Source organism: Euleptes europaea, chromosome 11 (genome assembly GCF_029931775.1).
Source record: "Euleptes europaea isolate rEulEur1 chromosome 11, rEulEur1.hap1, whole genome shotgun sequence".
In the NCBI taxonomy this organism is placed as follows: domain Eukaryota; kingdom Metazoa; phylum Chordata; class Lepidosauria; order Squamata; family Sphaerodactylidae; genus Euleptes; species Euleptes europaea.
The window spans coordinates 10,386,575-10,408,069 of record NC_079322.1 but is presented as its reverse complement, the minus strand read 5'-3'; the positions used below and the strand labels follow the sequence as shown (position 1 = coordinate 10,408,069).

At 46.2% G+C, this 21,495-nt stretch overlaps 1 protein-coding gene across 1 annotated transcript in view; it reads right to left on the bottom strand.

The window, feature by feature from the left end:
* The window catches only part of LOC130484851 (kinetochore protein Nuf2-like), a 33,158-nt gene extending 14,074 nt beyond the window's left edge, over nt 1–19,084 (bottom strand). Inside the window, exons 1-6 of the mRNA XM_056857988.1 lie at nt 18,962–19,084; nt 16,420–16,494; nt 15,627–15,703; nt 5,450–5,511; nt 1,833–1,930; nt 945–1,018 (exon numbers count right to left, since the gene is read on the bottom strand). Of these exons, the coding sequence (XP_056713966.1) occupies nt 945–1,018; nt 1,833–1,930; nt 5,450–5,511; nt 15,627–15,703; nt 16,420–16,494; nt 18,962–19,084 (509 nt within the window). The remainder of the gene's footprint in view (nt 1–944; nt 1,019–1,832; nt 1,931–5,449; nt 5,512–15,626; nt 15,704–16,419; nt 16,495–18,961) is intronic.
* Between the last annotated feature and the right edge of the window lie 2,411 nt (nt 19,085–21,495).

The window sequence follows — 21,495 nt, the reverse complement described above, 5'->3', positions numbered from 1 at the left end:
ATGGAGGGAGAAAACGGTGATGCATTTCAGTTCCCTACTTATGTACTGTCATAGTTACTAGTGCAAGAGTCACCCTCTGAAGACCAGCAAGAGCAGGGCGCAAGACAACAGTCCAAATGTATCAACTATGAGATGGAGGCATTGGTGACTTTCACTCCTTAACATCAAGCAGCAACCAGTAGCTTTTCCAGGGTGAGGCGAAGTGAAACAAACCTTGCACTTCTATACTACTGGTCATACCCAAAGCTAGCTAAGCGCCATGGTGCACAAGGAGTCAACCACTGCAATGATTTTGTCCTGGGGCATGGTTGTAAGAAGCCATTGGCAAGACCAAGAGATCACCAACTTCAGAGTCTTCAAAAGAAGAAGAGTTGTTTTTTATATGCTGACTTTCTCTACCACTTAAGGCAGAATCAAAACTGGCTTACAATCACCTTCCCTTCCCTTCCCCACAACAGACACCCTGTGAGGTAGATGGGGCTGAGAGAGTTCAGAGAGAACTGTGATTAGCTCAAGGTCACCCAGCTGGCTTCATGTGTAGGAGTGGGGAAACAAATCCAGTTCACCAGATTAGCCTCCGCCACTCATGTGGCGGAGTGGGGAATCGAACTTGGTTCTCCACATTAGAATCCACTGCTCCAAACCACTGCTCTTAACCACTACCCCAAGCTGGTGTAGTGCTGGTGGAGACTGCAACTGTAATTATGCCTGTACCTAGTTCCAACTTATACCCGCCCTTTAAGTTCCGACTACCCGGTATTCTGTGCTGGGATCTAGATCCAGCTGCAGCCGGGCCGTTTGCTCCCCCCTCAATAAAACAGAACCGGTGCTTAATGGGGAGATATCTGCAGGTTCTGCATTGCATATCAAATGTACGATCCGGGGATCAGTGAACTCCCAGGCTGCGGTTTTAAGTTGTGACCACTAAATCTCAGGCGGCTTACTCAAGTTTTTCCAGCTTCATTGTCGCCTTCTGGATAGATATCTGAAGCTGCTGCACTTTTTCCACAGCCAATTTCTACAAAATAAAAACCGGTTATATTAATAAAGACAGCAGACATTACACGCAGCTCACCACACTCTACAAAATGCAGAATACATATAGCATCTTGCTGTAAAACTCAGCTTGATTCTCCAGGCCAAGTGCATTAGCTGGACTTAACTCTCAAAAAAACAAAACAAAAAACAATAGCTCCATTTTTAGGCTAAAATCCTTACAAGCCTGCCCTTGTTTCTGGTTGTATCTATAGGAGAATCCACAGAAAGCTGTATAATTTTTTACTGTTCTGACTGACTGTATTAATAAATTTGACAAGGATCCAACAGCTGACGGGTGGCAATTTGCAGCTGATCGCGAAGAGAATCTCTTCCCCCATACCACCATCATAGCTGATTCTGCACAGTACACAGAGGGGGGGGGGTCATTCCTTGACCTGATTACCCCCCCAGTAATGGCACCAGCTTCACTTTTTAAAAAAATGAGAGCTACACCTGTCCAGAAAACAACATTTCATCAGGTCGCTTCTCACCCCACCCCATCACAGTACTGGCAAGATTTTCACTTCCATTCAGGTCAACATACAGGGTCACATGCAAGGTCAAGGCCTACCAGCCATTTGCTTCTTGGCCTATAGCCACCTGACTTCCCTTGCTTCTCTCATTCCTGTTTGCCTTCCCTTTCTGGGGAAGCCAACGTGGTATAGTGGTTAACATAGGAAGACTCTAATCCGGAGAACTGGGTTTGATTCCCCACTCCTCCACATGAGCAGCAGACTCTAATCTGGTGAACCGAGTTGGTTTCTCCACTCCTATTTATGAATGAGTAATCTTACATGCATGCTCTGGATTTCCAGGTAGACCTCACGGCGGGAATCACGGAATAAAAGGAAGTTAATAATGCCACTCAAGAAATGAGCCGTCCTCTTGGGTTCTAGAATTTCATCAGAAGAAAAAAAAACTTAAGTGCACGCTTTCATCAAAGGTACATGGCATGCCATTTTTCAAATTCAAAAGACACTGTGAAACTTAACGTTAAAGCGTTTGGAAGATGCAGCAGGCTAAAGGAGCCTATAGCACTGTAGGATTCCACAATCATGTTAGAATATTTCTTGTGCTGAACTAGGGTGGAACTCCATCTTAAAGTTTCGGAAGCAGGCAGACTCACTGGGGAGCTGGTGATGGGGGAACAGAAAAGCAAAGAAGGCAGGGTCTGAGAGACCACACAGAAGATCACTCAAGCATCACCAGTTATAGATAAATGATAACCTGTCCCTATTGAACCCAGCAGATCAATATGATATCATAAAGCTGCGGTGTAGTGGTTAGTGTGGGACTAGGATCTTGGTTACCCAGGTTTGAATCCGCGCACGGCCATGGAAGCTTGCTGGAGGACCTTGAGCAATTTCCCCTTTGGGCATTGCAATCTATGTAACCAACTGCTTGAGAGAACAGTTTTTTAAAAAAGTCTACAGATACTAAAAGGTATTGTATCAGGTCATTTGTTACTCATACTACTAAGGGGGTCATATTTGCTGGACAATGCCCCTTCAAATTATTATTGGTGGGGATGTCTTCAAGGACAGTCAAGACAAGGATCTGCGAGCAGAAGAGTTGCATAAGAAACAGAAAAACTCAGACTTCATTTGTCAAGCATTTCATTACCGTGGGACACTCTGAAAAGTAACTGTGATTTTGGGTCATCAAGAAAATTCAATTGTCTGGATAACAACTTTAGAAAAAAATTCAGGAGACAAGTACTCATCTGGATTTTGATCAGGGTGGATTTGATGTAAATAAAATCCATTTCAAGCATGATTTAAATCACGATTTTCTACATAAAGACTTGTGGAGTATTCTGCTCAAAAGGTTTCACTTTCATTTTTACTCCTTGCCCCTCCCTCCCCACACTGAGCTCCTTGTTGCACATCTATTCCACTCCAAACAATCTTCTATTCATTTAACTTCTTGAAACTTAGCAATTAAAGAGGTACTACATAGATTTGCAATGGGAACAATGAGATGAAGGTATTTTTTTCAACTCTGTATCTTTATTCTTTAACATTTTTGCTGTGAAGAGGCATGCTATCTCTGCAGATTCAAAATCACAGATGCAAAATCAAGAATATCTGATAATACCTTTTAGACAGAAAAATTGCCCAAAATAATCTTACAGAACCCTCTGGAAGAGCATGACATTGTGAATGGATTAAGGGAATTCATTTACCAATTTTTTTTAAACACTGCATGAATATAGACTCACGATACATCATTAAAAACTAATCCTTATTTCATGATGCAGAACCTTTTGACTTCAACGTATCTTAAATAGAAAATTATCTTTAGATAGATTTTCACTCAAAAAGCATTTTATTTTTTTAAAAAATCTGATTTTTATCCACCGATATTGACATTAGAAATGGCATCACCCACAGGCTTCAATGAGGATGCTGACTGGTTGGCTCTTATGTAGGATGCTTGCTCTGGATATGTACATTGTATTTGCTTGTTATGTTTCTATGCCTTATAGTGGTTGTATTTAATACCTACGCTGCCCTCTCCCCGCTTTAGAACTGAATATCTTTAAGATACAGGGTCAAGGGCACAAGTCCTCAGGAATTCTTCACAGGTGGTGTTAAGTATCCTACACCTCGAGCTCTTTGGTCTAGAAGTATCAGCAGTTAGCGCTCCACAGGATCATCTACCACTGACATCCTTTAAGGATTATGCCTAATTAGACTGACAGCGTTTATTTTGGATACAGGCTTTTTTGGACTGGTGGCACTTAGGATATATGCATGCAACTGAAATGCTTATACAACAATTTTTCGACCACTGATTCCACTTTGTGTTAAATGGTAAGCTACCTGAATTCTTCATTTAGCTACCAACTTTGTGGTTGTATACAACTGTAGCAATATTACTATTTTTTAAATCTCCCAATATCTGACAATAATCTTCCAACCATCAACAGACAGCATTTTAGTGACCTTTTTACATTTAACATTTTTAAAAAAAAATATTTAATGAAGATATGTCACAAGATAATATGTTTCTTTTAGATCATAGGTTTTCCCAAAGAAGGCCTGTACAGAATTATTGAAAGGATTTACCGTGCAATCTACTAGGGGTTGGGTGGGGTGTGCGCATCAGTGCCACTTGCGCCTTGTGAACTGGCCCAACGCCAGCGTAGGGTGACACGCCAGCCTCCGGGAAAAGGGGTGGCAGCGCGGGGCTTGGGTGCCACAGCTGCTTCTCAGCAGTATTCCTACGGCGCAATTCCCCCCGCCAGTGTCCAGGGTGGCGCTCCTGGGGTGTAGCTGCTTGTCGGCTGCTTCCGAAGCCCTTTTGGGCCGGGAATGCCCCCTCTGCCAGTACCACTGAAAATGGTGGCATAGTCCCATGGAACGCTATGGGTGCTGCCTAACCTCCCATCATACATACACTTTGTATTGTGTATTTATTGTGTAAATATTTTCTTTAATTGGTTTGCATAGTATTTTATGCTTTTAATTTATACCTTGTCTCTTTATTAAGGAGAGTTGTTTTACTACGTTTATATATGTTATTCAGGTTTTTTTATCTGTTACTCAACTTTCATTGGTTTTATCTTCAGTTTACTTAATTTTTCCTTTGCCCAACAGCCATCACTGCACCTGAAAGTGGATATGTATTGTTGGTAACTTAGTATGATTTGAGAGGGTAGCATGAACTAGAGATAATGAGGAGACAGATATGCAGTGCAGAAGATTCAGCTTCGCTTACAAAGTAGATGGGCAGGAGGCATGTTAGGCAAAGAAGCTTTTTTGCCATTAAGTTGTTAATTTTTATTGTTAATTGCTTTGTCCTGAACGCATCATAACGTTTTTATGTTTTGATAATGCCCAAAGTATGTACTTGGATTTATCATGCTTCGTTATTTCAAGGTTCCCCCTTCTGCTGTTTCATTCATAAACACTCCGTATTAATCTCCTTTGAGATTTAAATTCCATTATTTACGCCCCAATAAACCAATTCAAACTGCTTAGTTCAGCTCTGGATTCTGGTGTCTTCCTGGTACAATATTACCCAAGAAATGACCCAGATTAATGGTAAGAAGCAGCCTGTCTTTCTTCTTCACAATCTCAGTGCTGTTAGATAACTTACTTGCTTCCCGTCAGCATAAATGGAAGAGGGCACTGTGTTCTTAGGATAACCGGCTACATAGGACCACCATATAAGTAACACATCCACCCTGCGCCAAACATCACAGAGTACACTTTGAGAAAGGTTGACAACCTGGCTTTAAGGTGGTCCCAGGCCAAGAGACCTCTGGACAGCCCATTAATCATCATTGATAATTCTAGACATTCCTCAGCAGATTGGCCAGTGCCATGCAACAATATCAGCCCTTCTCCTACCTCATATGACAGACAAAACCAACAGCATACAAAAGAGGTGTTAAAATTCTTACTTGGGTTTATGAGATCAGCAATCTGGAAGTCATTGACACGGCAGACCGGGAAAAACTGCTCCCTGTCAAAGTTTCACAGAATATTTTCTTTTTTTAATCAAAGAGACTTTTTGGCATAGAATATTTTTATCATTATACCACATGACATGGCCATAATCAAACATCCAACTGAACACCAGTTGGCTGCAATGGACTCAAGTGTGACTAGGTGGCCATGACCACACAAACAAACAAAATCCAGTTGCCTGTGATACCTGAATGCAGGTGCCCAAATGAATTTTATTTCGTTGGACTCTGCAAACTGAGATTCTGCCTGTGGAGCAGATTCTGAAATTTTGCTGGGGGGTGGTGGAAGATGAGCTTTAATACATACAGGGACCTGCATTTGAGAAGCAAGAGCAACTGGAGTTTGTTTCTGTACTCTGAGCAAAGAGGAAGGGAGGAAGAAGATGTGATTATGGTGGGGGGATACATAGGCCTGACTAACATGCTGCGTCTGTACCCATTGAAGCAAATCAGAACTTAATGGGACTTATGTTTAATGGGATTTATGCAAGCAACTTATGGCTTGCTTACTACTGCAACCTGCCAAACAAGGAATTTAAAATGAGCCTTGGATACTCACCGTGAAGACTCCTTCTGCTCTGAGATACAAAGGGCATCTGAAGAGTGGGTGTTTCAGCTTCGCTTGCTTCGGGAGGCAGGAACTTAAAACTTCCACTTCCTGTCTCCTGGGGAACACCCCTCTGCTTCTTCAGTTCAAAGACTTTCTGAGCAAAATGGACTCAAATATACCACAGGAAGGAAGTAAACTCAGAGAATAGAACACATATATAACAAGGAACACTAGTACAGATAAAGTACATCATGTAGTAACCTAAGATATCCAAGAAAACTACACAGTTAACAGTTTACTGCCTCAGTTTCTAAAGTCTGTCAGGTTTGAAATCTTGAAACTCAGAACTAGATAAAATTCCCACCCACCCCAAAAAAATATACCTCATATCTAAACATCTGGGTGGGGAGATGCCCTTCGTATCTCAGAGCAGAAGGAGCCTTCATGGTGAATATCCAAGGCTCATTCTCGCTCTGAGAGAGAAGGGCATCTGAAGAGTGGGACTTACCAGAGCTGTCCCATGTGGGTTAGACGTCTTGCAAAATACTTTGGAGGACCCACCTACCAAAGGCGGTGTCCGCCGAAGTGTAGAGATTCAGTTTATAGTGCCTAATGAACGTGGAGACTGAAGACCACATTGAGGCCTTACAAATCTCCTCCAGCGTGGTCAAAGGCGGTGGATGTGGTGGCACTCCTAACCGAATGGGCCATGATCCTAGGAGGAACAGGAGGGCTACTGGATCTATAGGTCTGGGCGATAGTTCCTAATGGAGCTGCTAATTGCAGCCCTTGACATGGGTTTACCCTTGTTCAGAGAAGACATATTGATAAAGAGGAAGTCTGATGTCCTGATGAAATCTGTGCGCCTAATATAAATACGTAAGGCCCTTCTTAAGTCTAGGGAATGCCACTCCTTTTCCTTCAGTGTCTTCGGATTTGGGCAAAAGGAGGGTAGCACTACTTCTTGCTCCCTATGAAACCTGGAATTGATCTTGGGGCAAAAGGATGGGTCTGGTCTTAGTACGACCTTATCCTTATGAAATGCACACAAGCCCGGCCTGAGTGAGAGGGCACCTAATTTGGAAACTCTACGGGCTGAGGTCACGCCGTTAGAAACAAAGTCTTCATCCTCAGCCATTTAAGGTCCACCTGGCGAAGAGGCTCAAATGGAGCCTTGGTTAGTGCGTTTAGTACTGTATTTAACCTCCAGGTGGGAAACCTATGGGATACAGGGGGAGAGACCAGAGTAACTCCCCTCAAAAAGGCCTGCATGTGTGGATGTTTGGAAAGGGGATGACCCGAGACCTTGGCACTATGGTGGCAATGGCAGCCAGCTGTCTGTGCAGAGTAGCAGGTTTTAGGCCCTGTTTGCGACCTTCCTGCAGAAAGGAAAGAATGTCAGCTACTCGTGGTTTCAGAGGATTGACGTGTTTGCGCTGGCTCCATCTGGCAAACGCCTTCCAAGAGGTGTTGTAGATTCGGATTGTGGAGGGTCTCCTGGACGCTAAGATGGTGTCGGTGATCTCCAGAGAATAGCCTAGGGTTAGGAACCTGCTCCTTTCAATACCCAGGTGGTCAGCTTGTACCAGCCTGGATTGGGATGCAGGATTGGGCCCTGATGCAGAAGGTCATGTCTCTCTGGTAGCCTCCAAGGCTCTTGGCTGGATAGCTCTATTAGAGTCGAGAACCATGGGTGACGTGGTCAGAAGGGCGCCACAAGAATGACCGATGCTTCTAGTATCCGAATCCGACACAGAACCCGTGGTGGAAGCGGAGGAAAGGCGTAGAGCAGCACGTTGGGCCAAGGTGTCACCATGGCATCTGTCTGTTCTGCTCCGTGCTGCTGGTACTGCAAAAAGAATCTCAGCAGCTGGTGGTTGCCTCTCGCTGCAAATAGGTCCACAGTCGGATGGCCAAACCGTAGGGTGATCAGATGGAATACTTCGTGGTGGAGGGACCACTCTGCTTCATTCAGGGTTTTTCTGCTGAGCCAGTCTGCCTGCACATTCAGGGTCCCCTGAATGTGTTCTGCTGAGATAGACGATAGGTTGGCCTCGCCCCAGAGCATCAGAAGCCTGGCTTCTCTGTTCAGGATCGAGGAGCGGGATCCTCCCTGTTTGTTTATATGTGCCTTTGTGGCCAAATTGTCCATTCTTACTAGGAGGTCCGCCCCCTTGATCTGAGACTGGAAATGCTTTAGTGCCTTTAGGATTGCTCTGGTTTCTAAGGTGTTGAGGTTTAGCCTCTTCTCCCAGGAGTTCCATATTCCCTGAGCCAGCTGGCCCAGGAAGGTGGCTCCCCAACCAGAAGAGACAGGCATCGGTGAATATCTGTACTGATGTGGGCCTGATGAACTGTAGCCCTCTGGAGAGATTTGTGGGATCTGACCACCATTTGAGGCTGGACCTCACCTGTGCTAAGAGGACCGATTGATGTCCCTCTGGTAAACACTGAGGTAGTCCTGAAGAGGTCTTGCATGCAGTCTTGCCCAATGGACCGCCGGGATACAGGATATCACCAGGCCTTGGAGCTTGGCCAAAAACATTAGTTGGGATGACCTGGCTGTAATCGTTTTCCTGGAGAGGGTGCACATCTTGGTGACCTTGTCCTTCGGCAGAATGAGTCGGCTCGAAGTGGTGTTGATGTGTACCCCTAAGTGTCGAAGATTCTGCGATGGGAGAAAGTTGACTCTTCTTGTAGTTGACTAGAAAGCCGTGGTCCGCGAGCATAGCTAATACTATGGCTGTATGGTCTCTGCTCTGCTGAAGACGTGCAGATCAAGAGGTCGTCCAGATGGGGTGGATCCTTATACCCCTCTTGCGGGCGACCACTACCAAGGTTACCATGATTTCGGTAAATACTCGCGGGGTGGACGTCAGGCCAAAGGGGAGGGCCCGGAATTGAAAGTGCTGACCGTGGAACTGGAATTGCAGAAATCTGTGGTGCAACGGATGGATTGGAACATGGAGGTACGCCTCTGTGAGATCTACAGAGGTGAGGAAATCTCCCGGTCTCAGCGCCTCCGAGATTGACTTTAGCGTCTCCATTATGAACTTCCTCTGATGGATGAACTTGTTCAGGAACTTTACATCGAGAATGGCATGCCAATTTTCGTCTCTTTTTGGCACCGTAAAGAAGATTGAGTGGATTTCCGACGATCGTTCCAGTAGAGGAACCTGTTGGATGGCCTCGATGTCCAAGAGGTGTTGTATCGCTGCCAAGGTTCTCAGCTGTTTTTCTCTGCTCCTGGTGTGTGTAGAGGAGACCATGCGGTTTGGGGGGATCCTGGAAAGCTCCATTTGATAGCCCAGGGAGATGATTTGAAGTACCCAAGAGTCTGGGTGGGAGGAAGTCCACTGTTCTAGAAAAAGGCTGAACCTGCCCCCCAAAGGCTGCAGGGAGGAGTCATTGTTTTGTCGAGGGGCTTTATCCCCTCGATCTGACTGGAGGTTGGTGAAGCGTGGAGACTTAGAGAAACGCCCTCCTCTACGAAAGGATCCCCGATTGGGGTTCCACTGACCTCTCTTGTTATCTGGTCTATATCGTGACAGTGTATGAAAGGAGCGAAAGGGAGTCTGATTGGAAAACCCCTTGGTATCCCTACGCATTACCTTAGGTAAGTCCTTTTTATCCTTTGTTTCCACCAGGATAGACTCCAAGGAATCCCCGAATAATTTGTTGCCTTGGTATGGGTAACCCATAAGAATTATTTTGGATCTGTGCTCTACCTGCCAGGGACGGACCCAGAGGGCTCTTCTAGCAGCTGTAGGGCCCTAGTGGAGGACATAGTGTCTAGGGTGGAATCTGCCAAAATGGAGACTGTCTTAAGAATTTGTGAGACGCCCTCTAAGGCGTTCCTATTCTCTTCAGGAATTAGTTGCCCAGCTTTCTAGTCCACACTATGGCCGCTTTAGAGACCAGAGCTGAAGTAATGGATGCACTCACCGCTAGAGCTGACGCCTCATGCAACCTTTTGTATGCTAAATCCGCTTTCTGGTCTACCAGGTCTTTAATCATAACTTGACTCTCTTTGGTGGCTAGGTCTGCTAAGTGTAAGGCAGTAACTGGAGCTTCCACTAAAGGAACGTTTAGCATATTGGTAGCCATACTGGCCAGTGTCAGGCCCTGCATCTCAGCTTTAGCCTGACACCCCCAGGCTCCTGACCCGAGCAGGCCAGAGTCTGGCTCGGAGTCAGGGCCCTGGTCATGTGCTCCTGGTTCCCATGCTTTTGTACAGTATCTGCGTTTTCTGCCTATACCACAATTACCCCAGCTGCGTGGATATGTTATGTCTATACCTATCCTGAGAAAGCTTATCATGTGTTGTAGCTGCCTGTGTACCTTGCCCCATCTATCTCTGAAGTCTGAACTGTATTTTAACCCTGTATCCTTGCCTTGATTCCTCATTAGTAGCCTTCTATGCCTCGAAGGCAGCCAGCTTCTTACTTTGTCTGATTTTGCTCCTAAGTCTAAACTGCTTCAGAGCCTTGCCTGATGAGTTTTGCTTGAAGGAGACTGAGGACAAACACCCGAGTCTGACATTAGGCTACTCATCTCAGCTCTCGCCTTTCTCCTCTCTTGTGAACCAGCATTGGTTTACCATGGTGGAGGATGGTGATTCGAACGGAGTGCCGGATAAGGACCAGCCCAAGGATGAGGAACGCCCGGCGGACGACCGGAATTTCGACGGAGCGCCTGGCTGGATTCCCCCCGGTTGTGGATGACTTCGGGGGCGGATGCTCACCGGCGGTGGCCAGCGATTTCGGGACTTCCAAGGATCTGTGGAGTCCTGGACCCATTCCCGGAGATTGGCAATGGCGTGAGTGGGACATCGAGCGCCAACACCTCCTGCATCAGAATCGGGAGTTGGAAGAACAGCTTGCCACGATGCGGGAGTTGATGCGGGATATGTGGCTGGAGATGGATGAGCTACGACGCGCTCCTCCAGCCGACCAGCCGGTGGGGCTGCCGGGACAACCACCTCTACCGCAGCCGGCTCCAGTGCCCCCTCGACAACCGGCTCCACAGCCGGCCCCGGTGGGACCGATCCCTCCACTGCCTCCTCCCCGGAGGGAGTTGAAGGTGACTTTTGGCGGGGCTAGTGAGAAATTGTCTCATTTCTTGATCCAAGTGGATGTGTACATGAGGGAGCAGGGGGCTACTTTCGCTACGGAAGAAAGTTGTGTGCAGTACATGCCTTCCCTGCTGGAGGGTGAGGCGGAAGCCTGGATGGTTCAACAGTATGAACTGCGCTCCCGTGCCCTTCGTAGTCTTAATGACTTTATGCTAGCCCTCCGGCGGCGCTTTGAGGATGCCCACCAGGGTGAGCGGGCAAAGACGGCCCTTCTACAGCTGCGCCAAGGGGGTAAGTCAGTGATGCAGTACGCAAGCGAATTCCAATTGCTTGCAAGCAAAATCCTGGACTGGAGTGAAGCCACCCAGGTTCAATACTTCTGGGAGGGGCTTCATCCTGATTTGCTACATTGGGCCTTTATGCAGGGGAACCCTCCAGACCTTGAGGGCTGGATTCGTCTGGTGGTGGACGGGGAAAACCGCCGGCAGTTCCTGACCCTGTTGAGGCAACGTAGTGCGCAGGACTCGAGATCACGGCAAGATCGAGCTGTCCCGGGGAGAGGTGGCCCGACCCCGGGGAGAACCCCAATAGCGGAGAGAACCAAGCGTTTCCAGAGTGGCGCGGGCCTCTTGTGCAGGCAGATGGGCCACTTTGCAGCCACTTGCCCTACCCGGCTGGAGGGTCCACCAGCCGACCCGCGAGCACCCAAGGAGGAGGCCACGCGCTCTGAGGGGAAGGAGCGCCATCGGAGCACAGCGGCAGGACGGTGAGGGAAGCCCAACGCTCTCAAACTCCAGTGGCCTGGTCAGAAGGAGCAACACTAGTCTCCCTCTGGCTCACCGGAGCCGCGGATTACAAACACCCACCGTGACAGCCCCTCCTGCACTTCTAGTGAGGAGGAGGCTTGGAGCCAGTCGTCAAAAAACGACCCCGGTCTGCTGTAATTGGGGCTCCACAGCAGACCTTGCCGGTTCAAGAGCAGGGAGCTCCAGCAATGGTAAGAGACTAGGCAGACTCCGTGTGTGTGGACGTAGTTTTACAAAACTACAAGGGGGGACCTCCATTGACTGTAGCAGCCATAATAGATTCAGGCTGTGCCCAAACCCTGATCAGCGAACAAACTTTTAAAACTCTTAAAGGCAGTGAATCTGCCCAAACCCATCCACTTTGCACAAATGGATGGCAGTGACTTTAAGGGAGGGCCAGTCACCCAACGTACGGGCCGGGTGGCCATGGGTATTGGGGCACATTGGGAACAGCTTCATTTCACCATCGCCCCGGGGATCAGGTACCCGATCATGTTGGGAGTGAATTGGCTGCAGGGGCACAACCCCACCACAGACTGGGCAGCCAGGACTATAGCCTTCACTCAACCACAATGTGAGCGGCATCGACAGGAGGTGACAGTCCGAGAGTGTGCCGCTGTTAGTACCCAAAAAGGAGGCTCACCACAACTACCGAGGGAATATGCTGTTTGCAGACGTGTTTGATGTGAAGGAGAGTAATGGGTTACCGCCCCATCGAAAGACGGATTGTGCTACTGAAATAGTAGGTAGAGGTAATCCGCCAAAAGGAAAAATTTACCCCATGAGCCCTAAGGAGAAGGCGGTCCTACAGAGTTTCTGGACACAAACCTTGCCCATGGATTTATTAGGCCCTCCTCTGCTTCCTCCTTCGTACGAAAGAAAATGGGGGACCTGCATTTGTGCATAGATTTTTGTCGACTTAATGCTGTAACCCAAACTAATGCCTACCCCCTCCCGTTAATTTCAGATCTGCTCAGTCACCTGAGTCTGGCAGCCAGGGTATAAAACTTTTTAGCCATCTGAGGGAAGCGTTTCCCCCCAGAGGCTTTGTCCACTCAGCTTTAATTAGTCCAGTAAAGTAATCTGGAACAGGGATGACCTTGGAAGGAACCTCATGCATATGAAAGAATTCCTTAGAACCTTTCTGCTTTTCAGAGGAGCATGCTGAGGCATCCTCTGATAGGTCAAGGGCTGCTAATATCTTCGTTAGTAAAGAGGGGAAGTAATCCACATTAAAAATCCTATTCCGCTTGTTGTCTACAACTGCCTCCTCTCCGTCGGAGAACTCTCCCTCTTCTTTTTCCCTTCCTTAGTCATCGGTTGAGAAGGGGGATGTATCAGGCTCCTGTTGCCTTGAAAGAGTGGCTGGCTGAGCTTTTAAGGCGGCTTTGGTTAACTACTTATTGCCCGCCTGCCCTCGTGCCCAGAGAAAGGAGGCTCCTGTATAACTGAGCCGTGGTGGGAGGGTGCTGGGGAGGACAGCTGTACCGCTCTCAAGCCTTCTGCAAAGGCGTATCTGACGAGCACTGAAAGCTCAGCCTGTAGAAATTCCATTCCCCCCACCCCCGAGGAAGTAGAGGTGAATACGTTACCCCTTGTGGCCTCCTGGCTGATCCCCGGGCAGTCAGGTGCTCGAGCTGCTCCTTGCAGAGTAGGAGCGGCAGCAGCCGCTGTGTGCTCCGGAGCAGCCCCTTGTGGAGATGGAGCGGCAGCCGCCGCTGTGTGCTCCGGGCCTCTGATTGGAGTCAGAATGGCTATAACCGTTGTATGCTCCCGGCCACTGCTTGGGAACGAAGCAGCCAAAGCCGCTGTGTGTCCCTGTGCTTCTAAACTCTGCGGCCGTTGCGTGCTGAGATTTGGCGCCCCGGGGCTCTGTTAGCACAGGCGGCAGTGAGAAGGCGCTTAGCAGCCTTGCTGTGTGACGACCCAACTCTTTTTCTTTTGCCAGCTGCGTTAGTTGCTTTTTTGGATTTTCCCTTCAAGCCTGCAGCTTTACTGCAGGAAGGTTGCTCTTGATTCTCGGCAGCCTGCAGTAATGAAGGGTCTAGATCGCCCTGAACGATGTAATGGTCTGGACGATCCTCCGCCATATTGTTTTGGCGGGAAAAACTCTTTCCCAGAGCGGAAAGAAAGAGAAGGAGCAAAAGAACGAGTGGGGGGGAGAATTAGAGGACAGAGAATGAGGAACAAAGGTAAGGTATAGATTAGATAGGAAGTTTGAGAAAAAAGGGACCTTTCCTAATAGTTGGTGCAGAGAGCTGCAGAAAAACCGCTCTCCTGTTAGCAAGGTAGGAAAAGGACTGAAGAAGCAGAGGGGTGTTCCCCAGGAGACAGGAAGTGGAAGTGAAAGTTTTTAATTACTGCCTCCCGAAGCAAGTGAAGCTGAAACACCCACTCTTCAGATGCCCTTCTCTCTCAGAGCGAGGAGAGGCACACCCTTGAACTGGGCAAGTTAATTTTTAGAAAACGTTCAGCTAGAATTGTTTTATTTTTCTTTATTAAAACATTTATATCCTGCCTTTTCTTGTGGTTCAAGGCGGCTTCCAATAATAGTTAACACACATTTCCGGTTACAACTAGAACAAAAGAAACCCCAAATCTTTTCCTGAGCCCCCGAAAAAGATGCTTGCCATTCAAGCACCCCCAACAGCCCAGGCAAATAAGTGAGCCTTGCAGGCCCCCCCAAAGATCTCCGAGGACAGCCTCCCCCATCTCACCAGAGAGTTCATTCCACACAGGAGAAGCCACGGTGGAAAAGGCCCAGGCTCTGGGAGATGCCAGATGGGTCACCCCAAGTAGTGGGATAGCCAACAGATGGCTTCCTGACGACAGTAGTTCATCATCATCACCTTTATTAGGCATTTACCACACCACAGTTAAAAAACAAGATTAGAAAAAACAAAGTCTATAGAAGCATTAAAATAACATTGTTAGTAACATTATCTAGGGGTGCGTGCGAGCAGTTCGCATACCCTTGATACAGCTTGTAGGTATCTGGCTACTTGTCGACTCATAAAAAACATTCTGTCTGACAAAAGATACACCACCAACTGCTGGTCTGAGAACCTCTTAGCACTCGACAACAAAGGTCTGATATAAACGTTCCTTGGCCTCAAATAAAACTTACAATGCAGTAACATATGAATTCAGGTACCCCAACCATGCATGGACAACACCTGACGACAGCAGTTGACACCCAGTGACATAAGGAAAGAGACAGCCCTTCAAATATTAGCCTGGCAGAGACATATACTCTTGTTAGGTGTGTTGCAACATCTCCCAATGGCTAAAAGCATCTGGGCTGCAAAGCCTTAAGTGAGTTAAGCTTTGTATTGAAATCAAACATGGTTTTAGGGTAACAGCCAACATCAGAATGCTCTGCTTCTATGCAATTAGTGCACCCCCAATATGGCACCCTTGCTCATCCCTTCTGTTTACTGAACAGGCAGAACTTCTGAATCAAGAAATGAAGCCTGTTTGTGCTTGCAATATTTCTACGCCTCCACTTCAGAGTCCTGCTCGACTCCTTTAGAGTCCTTTTCCGTATTAATGGAATACAAGTTTCTCTTTATGATCTAAAGTAAGCTAAAGACTCCCTCAACTACACAGAAAGTCTACTGCAGATTGAATTTGAGGGAACCAGACAAAGTTAGCACATGAAGGCAATCCGCGCATACTCACATGTGAATAAATAGATTGCCAAAGGGTAGGAAGCCTTCAAAAATCTGAGGATACGCCGTTTCAAAGGCAACTGGCATCTAAGAGCACAATAGACCCAGTCAGTAAGAACAAAGGCACACAGTACTTTAAGAAATATGGGTAAAGAAACAAGTGAAGATTCAATATTTATCTGCAGCACCCAAGCCAGAAAATGCTACTGGTTTGGATTTTGCCTTTTCCTTCCACTTGCGCACCACTAGACATTTTCTGCTCATCCAAGATACTATGCCCTACTTAAGCAGAAAGCACCTACTGCCAGAGGACCATGCTATGAAAGACAAGGAAAACAGAGAAGCCAAGCCACAACATATAGTAACCATGCATTCCTGAGGGGGGAGAAGCTCCTTCAGAGCTGGTGTGACCACCCCGGTGGAGGTGCCACCTTATCACGGAATAAAGTGGCACCTACGCCATTCCAGGGGCAAACATGCCAGTGCTGGGGAGCTGCGCTGGCCCTCGCCACCTGCCCAGCCACACTGGCAAGGAATTCCCACGCTGCCATGGGGGTGGTGACGTTCCTATGTGCTGAGCTGCTTTTAGCTTCCTAACCACATTTGCCCCAGAAATGCTCCCTCATGCTGTGGTGTGGCTATGCCACTATTTTTGGTGGCAGAGCCTCACTGTCTTCAATGGGAGCATTTTTCCTTCTTTTAAAGTTAAAATTCCTTTTATTTTATTTTTGGCAGCAGGGAAACCTCTGAGAAGGTTTGTCTGGATCCTGCACCTTTAACCCATAGCCTGCTGTGAGCATTACCATGTAAAAGTGTTCCAGGCGGATTCCATAGACAATTTGCAAGGCTCTCATGAAGATGACTTGCAGCATTTCAGGCTAAAAGAAGAAGAAAAATTGATTTGCCAAGCACTTAGATCAGACTATGAACAGATTTTATTTACTTCTCAGTAACGGATTTAACTTGGTTTAACTATGTGTCATTGCTGGAAGCAAAAGTTGCATTACAATACTACCATATTTACATGGTGCTATATTATGATGAACTACCAAGCAGAGCTCCACAGAGAGGGGTGCATAGTAACAGCCATAAATGTAATTATGCTGGATACTCAGTAGAAAAGTGAGACCTCTAAAGATCTGTAATGTAAAATCAACAAAGGTGTCACTGTTAATACAACATTAGGCAAGCATGGCAATTTCAAAGTTGCAACTGATGTTTTTAAGGTAATGGTCCCTAGAAATTGTGTGAGACAGTGCATTTTTAAAAAACATGTAAACATGAAACAAAAGGATAAGACCACAAAAACATTAACATTCCAAATTAAAAACCAAGTTATGAATTCACCTGAAAAATTCTTATTTATAGGTCTCCTCTCAAAGTTTGTAATCACCAGTCTGATTGGAGCTAACAAGTAATACAAGTGATGTTATTGAAAATGACAATGAAACTGAAGTGCCCCAGTGACCACCAGGGAACAGGGTTAAATTCTGTTGAAAGAGATGAGAGGGTAACATTCACACACCCCATGCGCACTTCTTTTTGTGTGTGCTGAAATTCAAGTGCATTCCTTCTTTGGGGCCGTTTATGCAGGGTCAATTTGCTCACTCAAAGCTCTTTTTTATATGCGACCTTTAAAACGCCAATTCATAGTCCCGACGCAAAAGGAGAAATTCCACCCCCCCACTCGCCTGCTCCTTCGTTCCTTCCATTAGCAATCACCGTTTGCACAGCTAACATGCAGCTGTAATTTTGCATGCCTCATTGAGGGGATTCTTTGAGGCAGGGGCAGAGCAAACACAAAAGGTTGTGTTAAAGGGGCTCTTAAGAAACGTGAAGCAGGTATGGGCTGGCTTCGCAGTCACTTCCTGAATGATGGTTCAGCGTGAAAATCTAAAAAAAAATATGCGGAGCACTTCAGCCTGGAACGCGCTGCTAATTACCAAGCATAAATGGCCTGGGTGTGCTGAAATTCAAGTGCAATCCTATACAGACCCATGGAAATCTGGGCAGGATCGCACTGTGTCTTTGGAGGGTTTTTATTTTAAATTTAAACAATTGTAAAGGAAGTACATGTGCGACGGACAGCCGTATTGCAAGGATCTGTCCCAGTCATAGAACCCCTTAAGTTTGAACAGAATTCTGAGAATGGCGGTTGGAGAGTTCTGACAGTTAAGAATCAACAGTTGACTGGGAGATTCTCCTCAGATGTGAAAAGGAACACATTTTTGCATCAGGACAGGATCCACAACAATTTATCTAGGGAAAATAGCTCTAAAGTTTTTGGTATTGGCATAATAAAGTTCTGAGTGCAACATTTAAACTACACATGATTATTTTTTTCCTTTATCAAATATTTCAGTAAAAGTACTGGTTGCAACTGGGATATCAAATTAATATAGGACACTTTTTCATTTACTAAATACAACTCAAAATAATTGCTAAATTAGATCACACTTTATTTAAAGCTTTGGATGCTTTCCCCCAAAAAATCATTCCAATCATATTTTCCCAGAAAACCCACATCACTGGGAAGAATGGTGCAACTGCATTTTATTCTAAATTCCTATCCATCCCTAAAGCAGCCTAAGGAGATACAGCCCCCAAAAAAACATAATTTCAGAATTACAATGATTGTACAGAGTGGCTAAACAACTCTACATTTAAGAGGGGAGTGGACATGTTCATGGAAGAGAGGAGTATTCATGGCTACTAGTAAAAATGGATACTAGTCATGATGCATACCTATTCTCTCCAGGATCAGAGGAACATGCCGAATATATTGGGTGCTGTGAAACACAGGTAAGATAATGCTGCTGCAGTCATCTTGTTTGTGGGCTTCCTAGAGGCACCTGATTGGCCACTGTGTGAACAGATTGCTGGACTTGATGGGCCTTGGTCTGACCCAGCAGGGCTTTTCTTATGTTCTTACCACAATTGCAAAGATGCACTATTTGGGGCTGCTGCTACTCTTCTCTGGCCTATTTTTTATTAAAGAAAAACAAGAAAAACCTGCACACACGTTGCATAGTGCTGCCTCTCTGTCAAATGCACTGTCATTTTTCACAAGCTTTCCTTTCATTCATTATAGAGCAGGCCTGCCAAATAAATAGTTCTGACCAATTATGGGCCAGAACACCACCTACAGGGAACCTCCGTACCAAGCAGAACTTAGCAAACAAACATCTGAAACACAAAGATGGCTCTGGGTCCATCCAAAGAACTACAATTCAACAAGGGATTTAATAACTCCAATATAACATGGAGGCGGGGAGAGATGCTGGACATCACCCCAATGACAATTCTAATTATTCTAAGCAAATAAAACAGTTTTGAAGAACTTACCTTGACATTTGGAAATAAATCACTTTTGGTAAAGCTTTTCGCCTCGCTTCCTGTCAGCAAGGAGTTGCGGAGGTGTAAAACAATATCATTGTTACTGTACTTCGGAAAGGTACAACTCTCCATTCTGCAAGGAAAGAACACATTCTATACTTTTTTGTACAAACTTGTGATGTTGGGCAGAAAACTTTCCAAAACCAAATAATTTCCCATGGCAAATTTTCCAACCCACCCATGCAAGTAGTCTGTTTATCTATAATTTTCAGGGCTGTTGTGCTGCAAATCAATCAAGCTAGTTGGGCTAAATGTGGGATATGAAGCACAGACAACCCCCAGGGCTTATGTGTGTGATATTTGCGTTCTTTTGCTAACATTATTTAAATTCTGCAAAAATTTAAATATTGGGATTTTTAATTTAAATTTGAATTGGAAAGTTTCCCCCAGAAAACTTACATCACTGGTACACAAAGTTTAAGGATAGGATACATTTATGGAAAATCCAAATAAACTTCAGCGCACTGCAGTCCAAGTGATTACTGTGAGAATACAAGGCCCCAGGTGCAGCCAAACAGCCACAGCAGAAACTAATAAAGCGTGCTCTGTATGTTGCAAAAAGCATCTCCATCTGTGTAGGAAAAATACTAGTTCCAAGACAAACATCAGGGTTACTTTTGGGGAAGAAGCCAGAGTATCTGTTTTGCATGCAAAAAGTCCCTGTTCAATCCCAGGCACTTCCAGTTGAAACGACTTAGTAGTAGGTGATGTGAAAGACCCTGAGAGACCCTGAAGATGTACTGGCAGTCTTAGGAGAGCCAGTGTGGTGCAGTAGTTAAGAGCGGTGAACTCCAATCTGGTGAACTGGAACTGTTTCCCCACCTCCCCACGAAGCCTGCTTGGTGACCTTGGGCTAGTCACAGTTCTCGGCGAACTCTCTCAGCCCCACCTACCTTAAAAGGTAGGTAAAGTCGGTGTATAAAAACCAACTCTTCTACTTCTAGTAAAACTGACCTGCACAGACCAAGGTTCTGACTGCAGAAAGCAATTTCATGTGGACTTAGGGCAATACCCTCCATTAGCTGTCCCATCCAAAATACTAACATGTCAAGAAGTTTTCAGGATACTCCACGGCACCTTTGCCAGCATACTACCACTGTTGCTAACAGGCTTCAATCAGTACAGACATGTTAAAAGCTCCACAGGCCTGCCAACCACCTCTCCCCCAGTCCCAATCTGGGTTGGCAAGTCCACTGTGGGCTCACAAGCCACCTTCCCCAGTCCTGAGGTGTCAATTATTGAAGACTGTTAAATAAAACAAAATACTGTAAGTATTATTGTTTTAAGCATGCTCATATTTTAAGCTTTAAAGTTTTAAAAATAATATCATAAATTGGCTTTGCCAGTGTCTTCTGTAAAGTTTGTATCTCCAGTACCTCACATTCAATTTTATGGTACACATAGTCTGGCCTGACAAGGGGCGAAAATGCATGGGAGGTTTTGCCTTGGATTTGCCACTCTCTAAATACACATTTCCACAGCCAAATTCTCAAAACTCAAAAATAAGCCCCCATGCAGAGTGCTGAGAATTCAGATGGGGGAAATGTGCATCGAGAGAGCGGCAATTCCAAGGCAAGACCTCCCGTGCATTTTCACCCTAAGTGACATCTTTGTTGTAGCCAGCCCTCATAACGAATGATTTCAACACCCCTGGTCTAGGGAGAATAACGGAGAAGATTAAGAAAGGCCAAAGAACCCTAGGCTTTTCAGTGGGAGGGGGGGGGGAGAGAAAGACAACTAAGGAAAGGCTTGATACAATTTTATAAAATTATGCATTGGCAGGAATAACTTTTTCTCCCATAATAGTATATTAGTAGAACTGACGGCAATAAATTTGGGACAGTCAAAACAAAGGGACTCATTACTCAACAAGCAACTAAACTGAGGGATTCACTGCCCACGGAGGCGCCACTCGCTCACACCCCGATTTTAACCCAAGGCGCCTTCGTCGCCGCCCCGCCCGGTCGCTCGACGCGCCATCCTAACCTGGCACCTGGAGCGGATGAGAGGCGACAACCGGAACGGCGCCTCCGTTCACAATTCGCTCCCAGCGACGGTCCTCACTCGCGAGCCTTTCAAAATGAGCGGGAACCCCGCCCCGCCGGGCACGTGACACCACCCCACACCCCTGATAGGCTGACGGGGAAACCCTTTTTTTAATGTGCATCTGGCAAATCCAAGGCGAAGCCTTTTTTTTTAAGTTAGGGTACAAAGAGAAGCGGGCCTGATTCGATGCGAATGAAATATGGGGCGCGCAGGGGGAGGCGCCTGTGTTCGGACAACGGGCTATAGCCGGATTGGACAAACAAAATCGCCCAAACCCTCCTCGTCTTGACCAACCACGTAGTCTCGTTGAACCTCTGAGAAGGGCTGCCTGTGGCTTCGGTTACAACGACTTACAATAACAGACGCTAAAATGGCGTCGTAATAAATGGGAGATTGCCTAATCGAATTTGAAATATTCCTCGGTTTCGGGGGGCGGA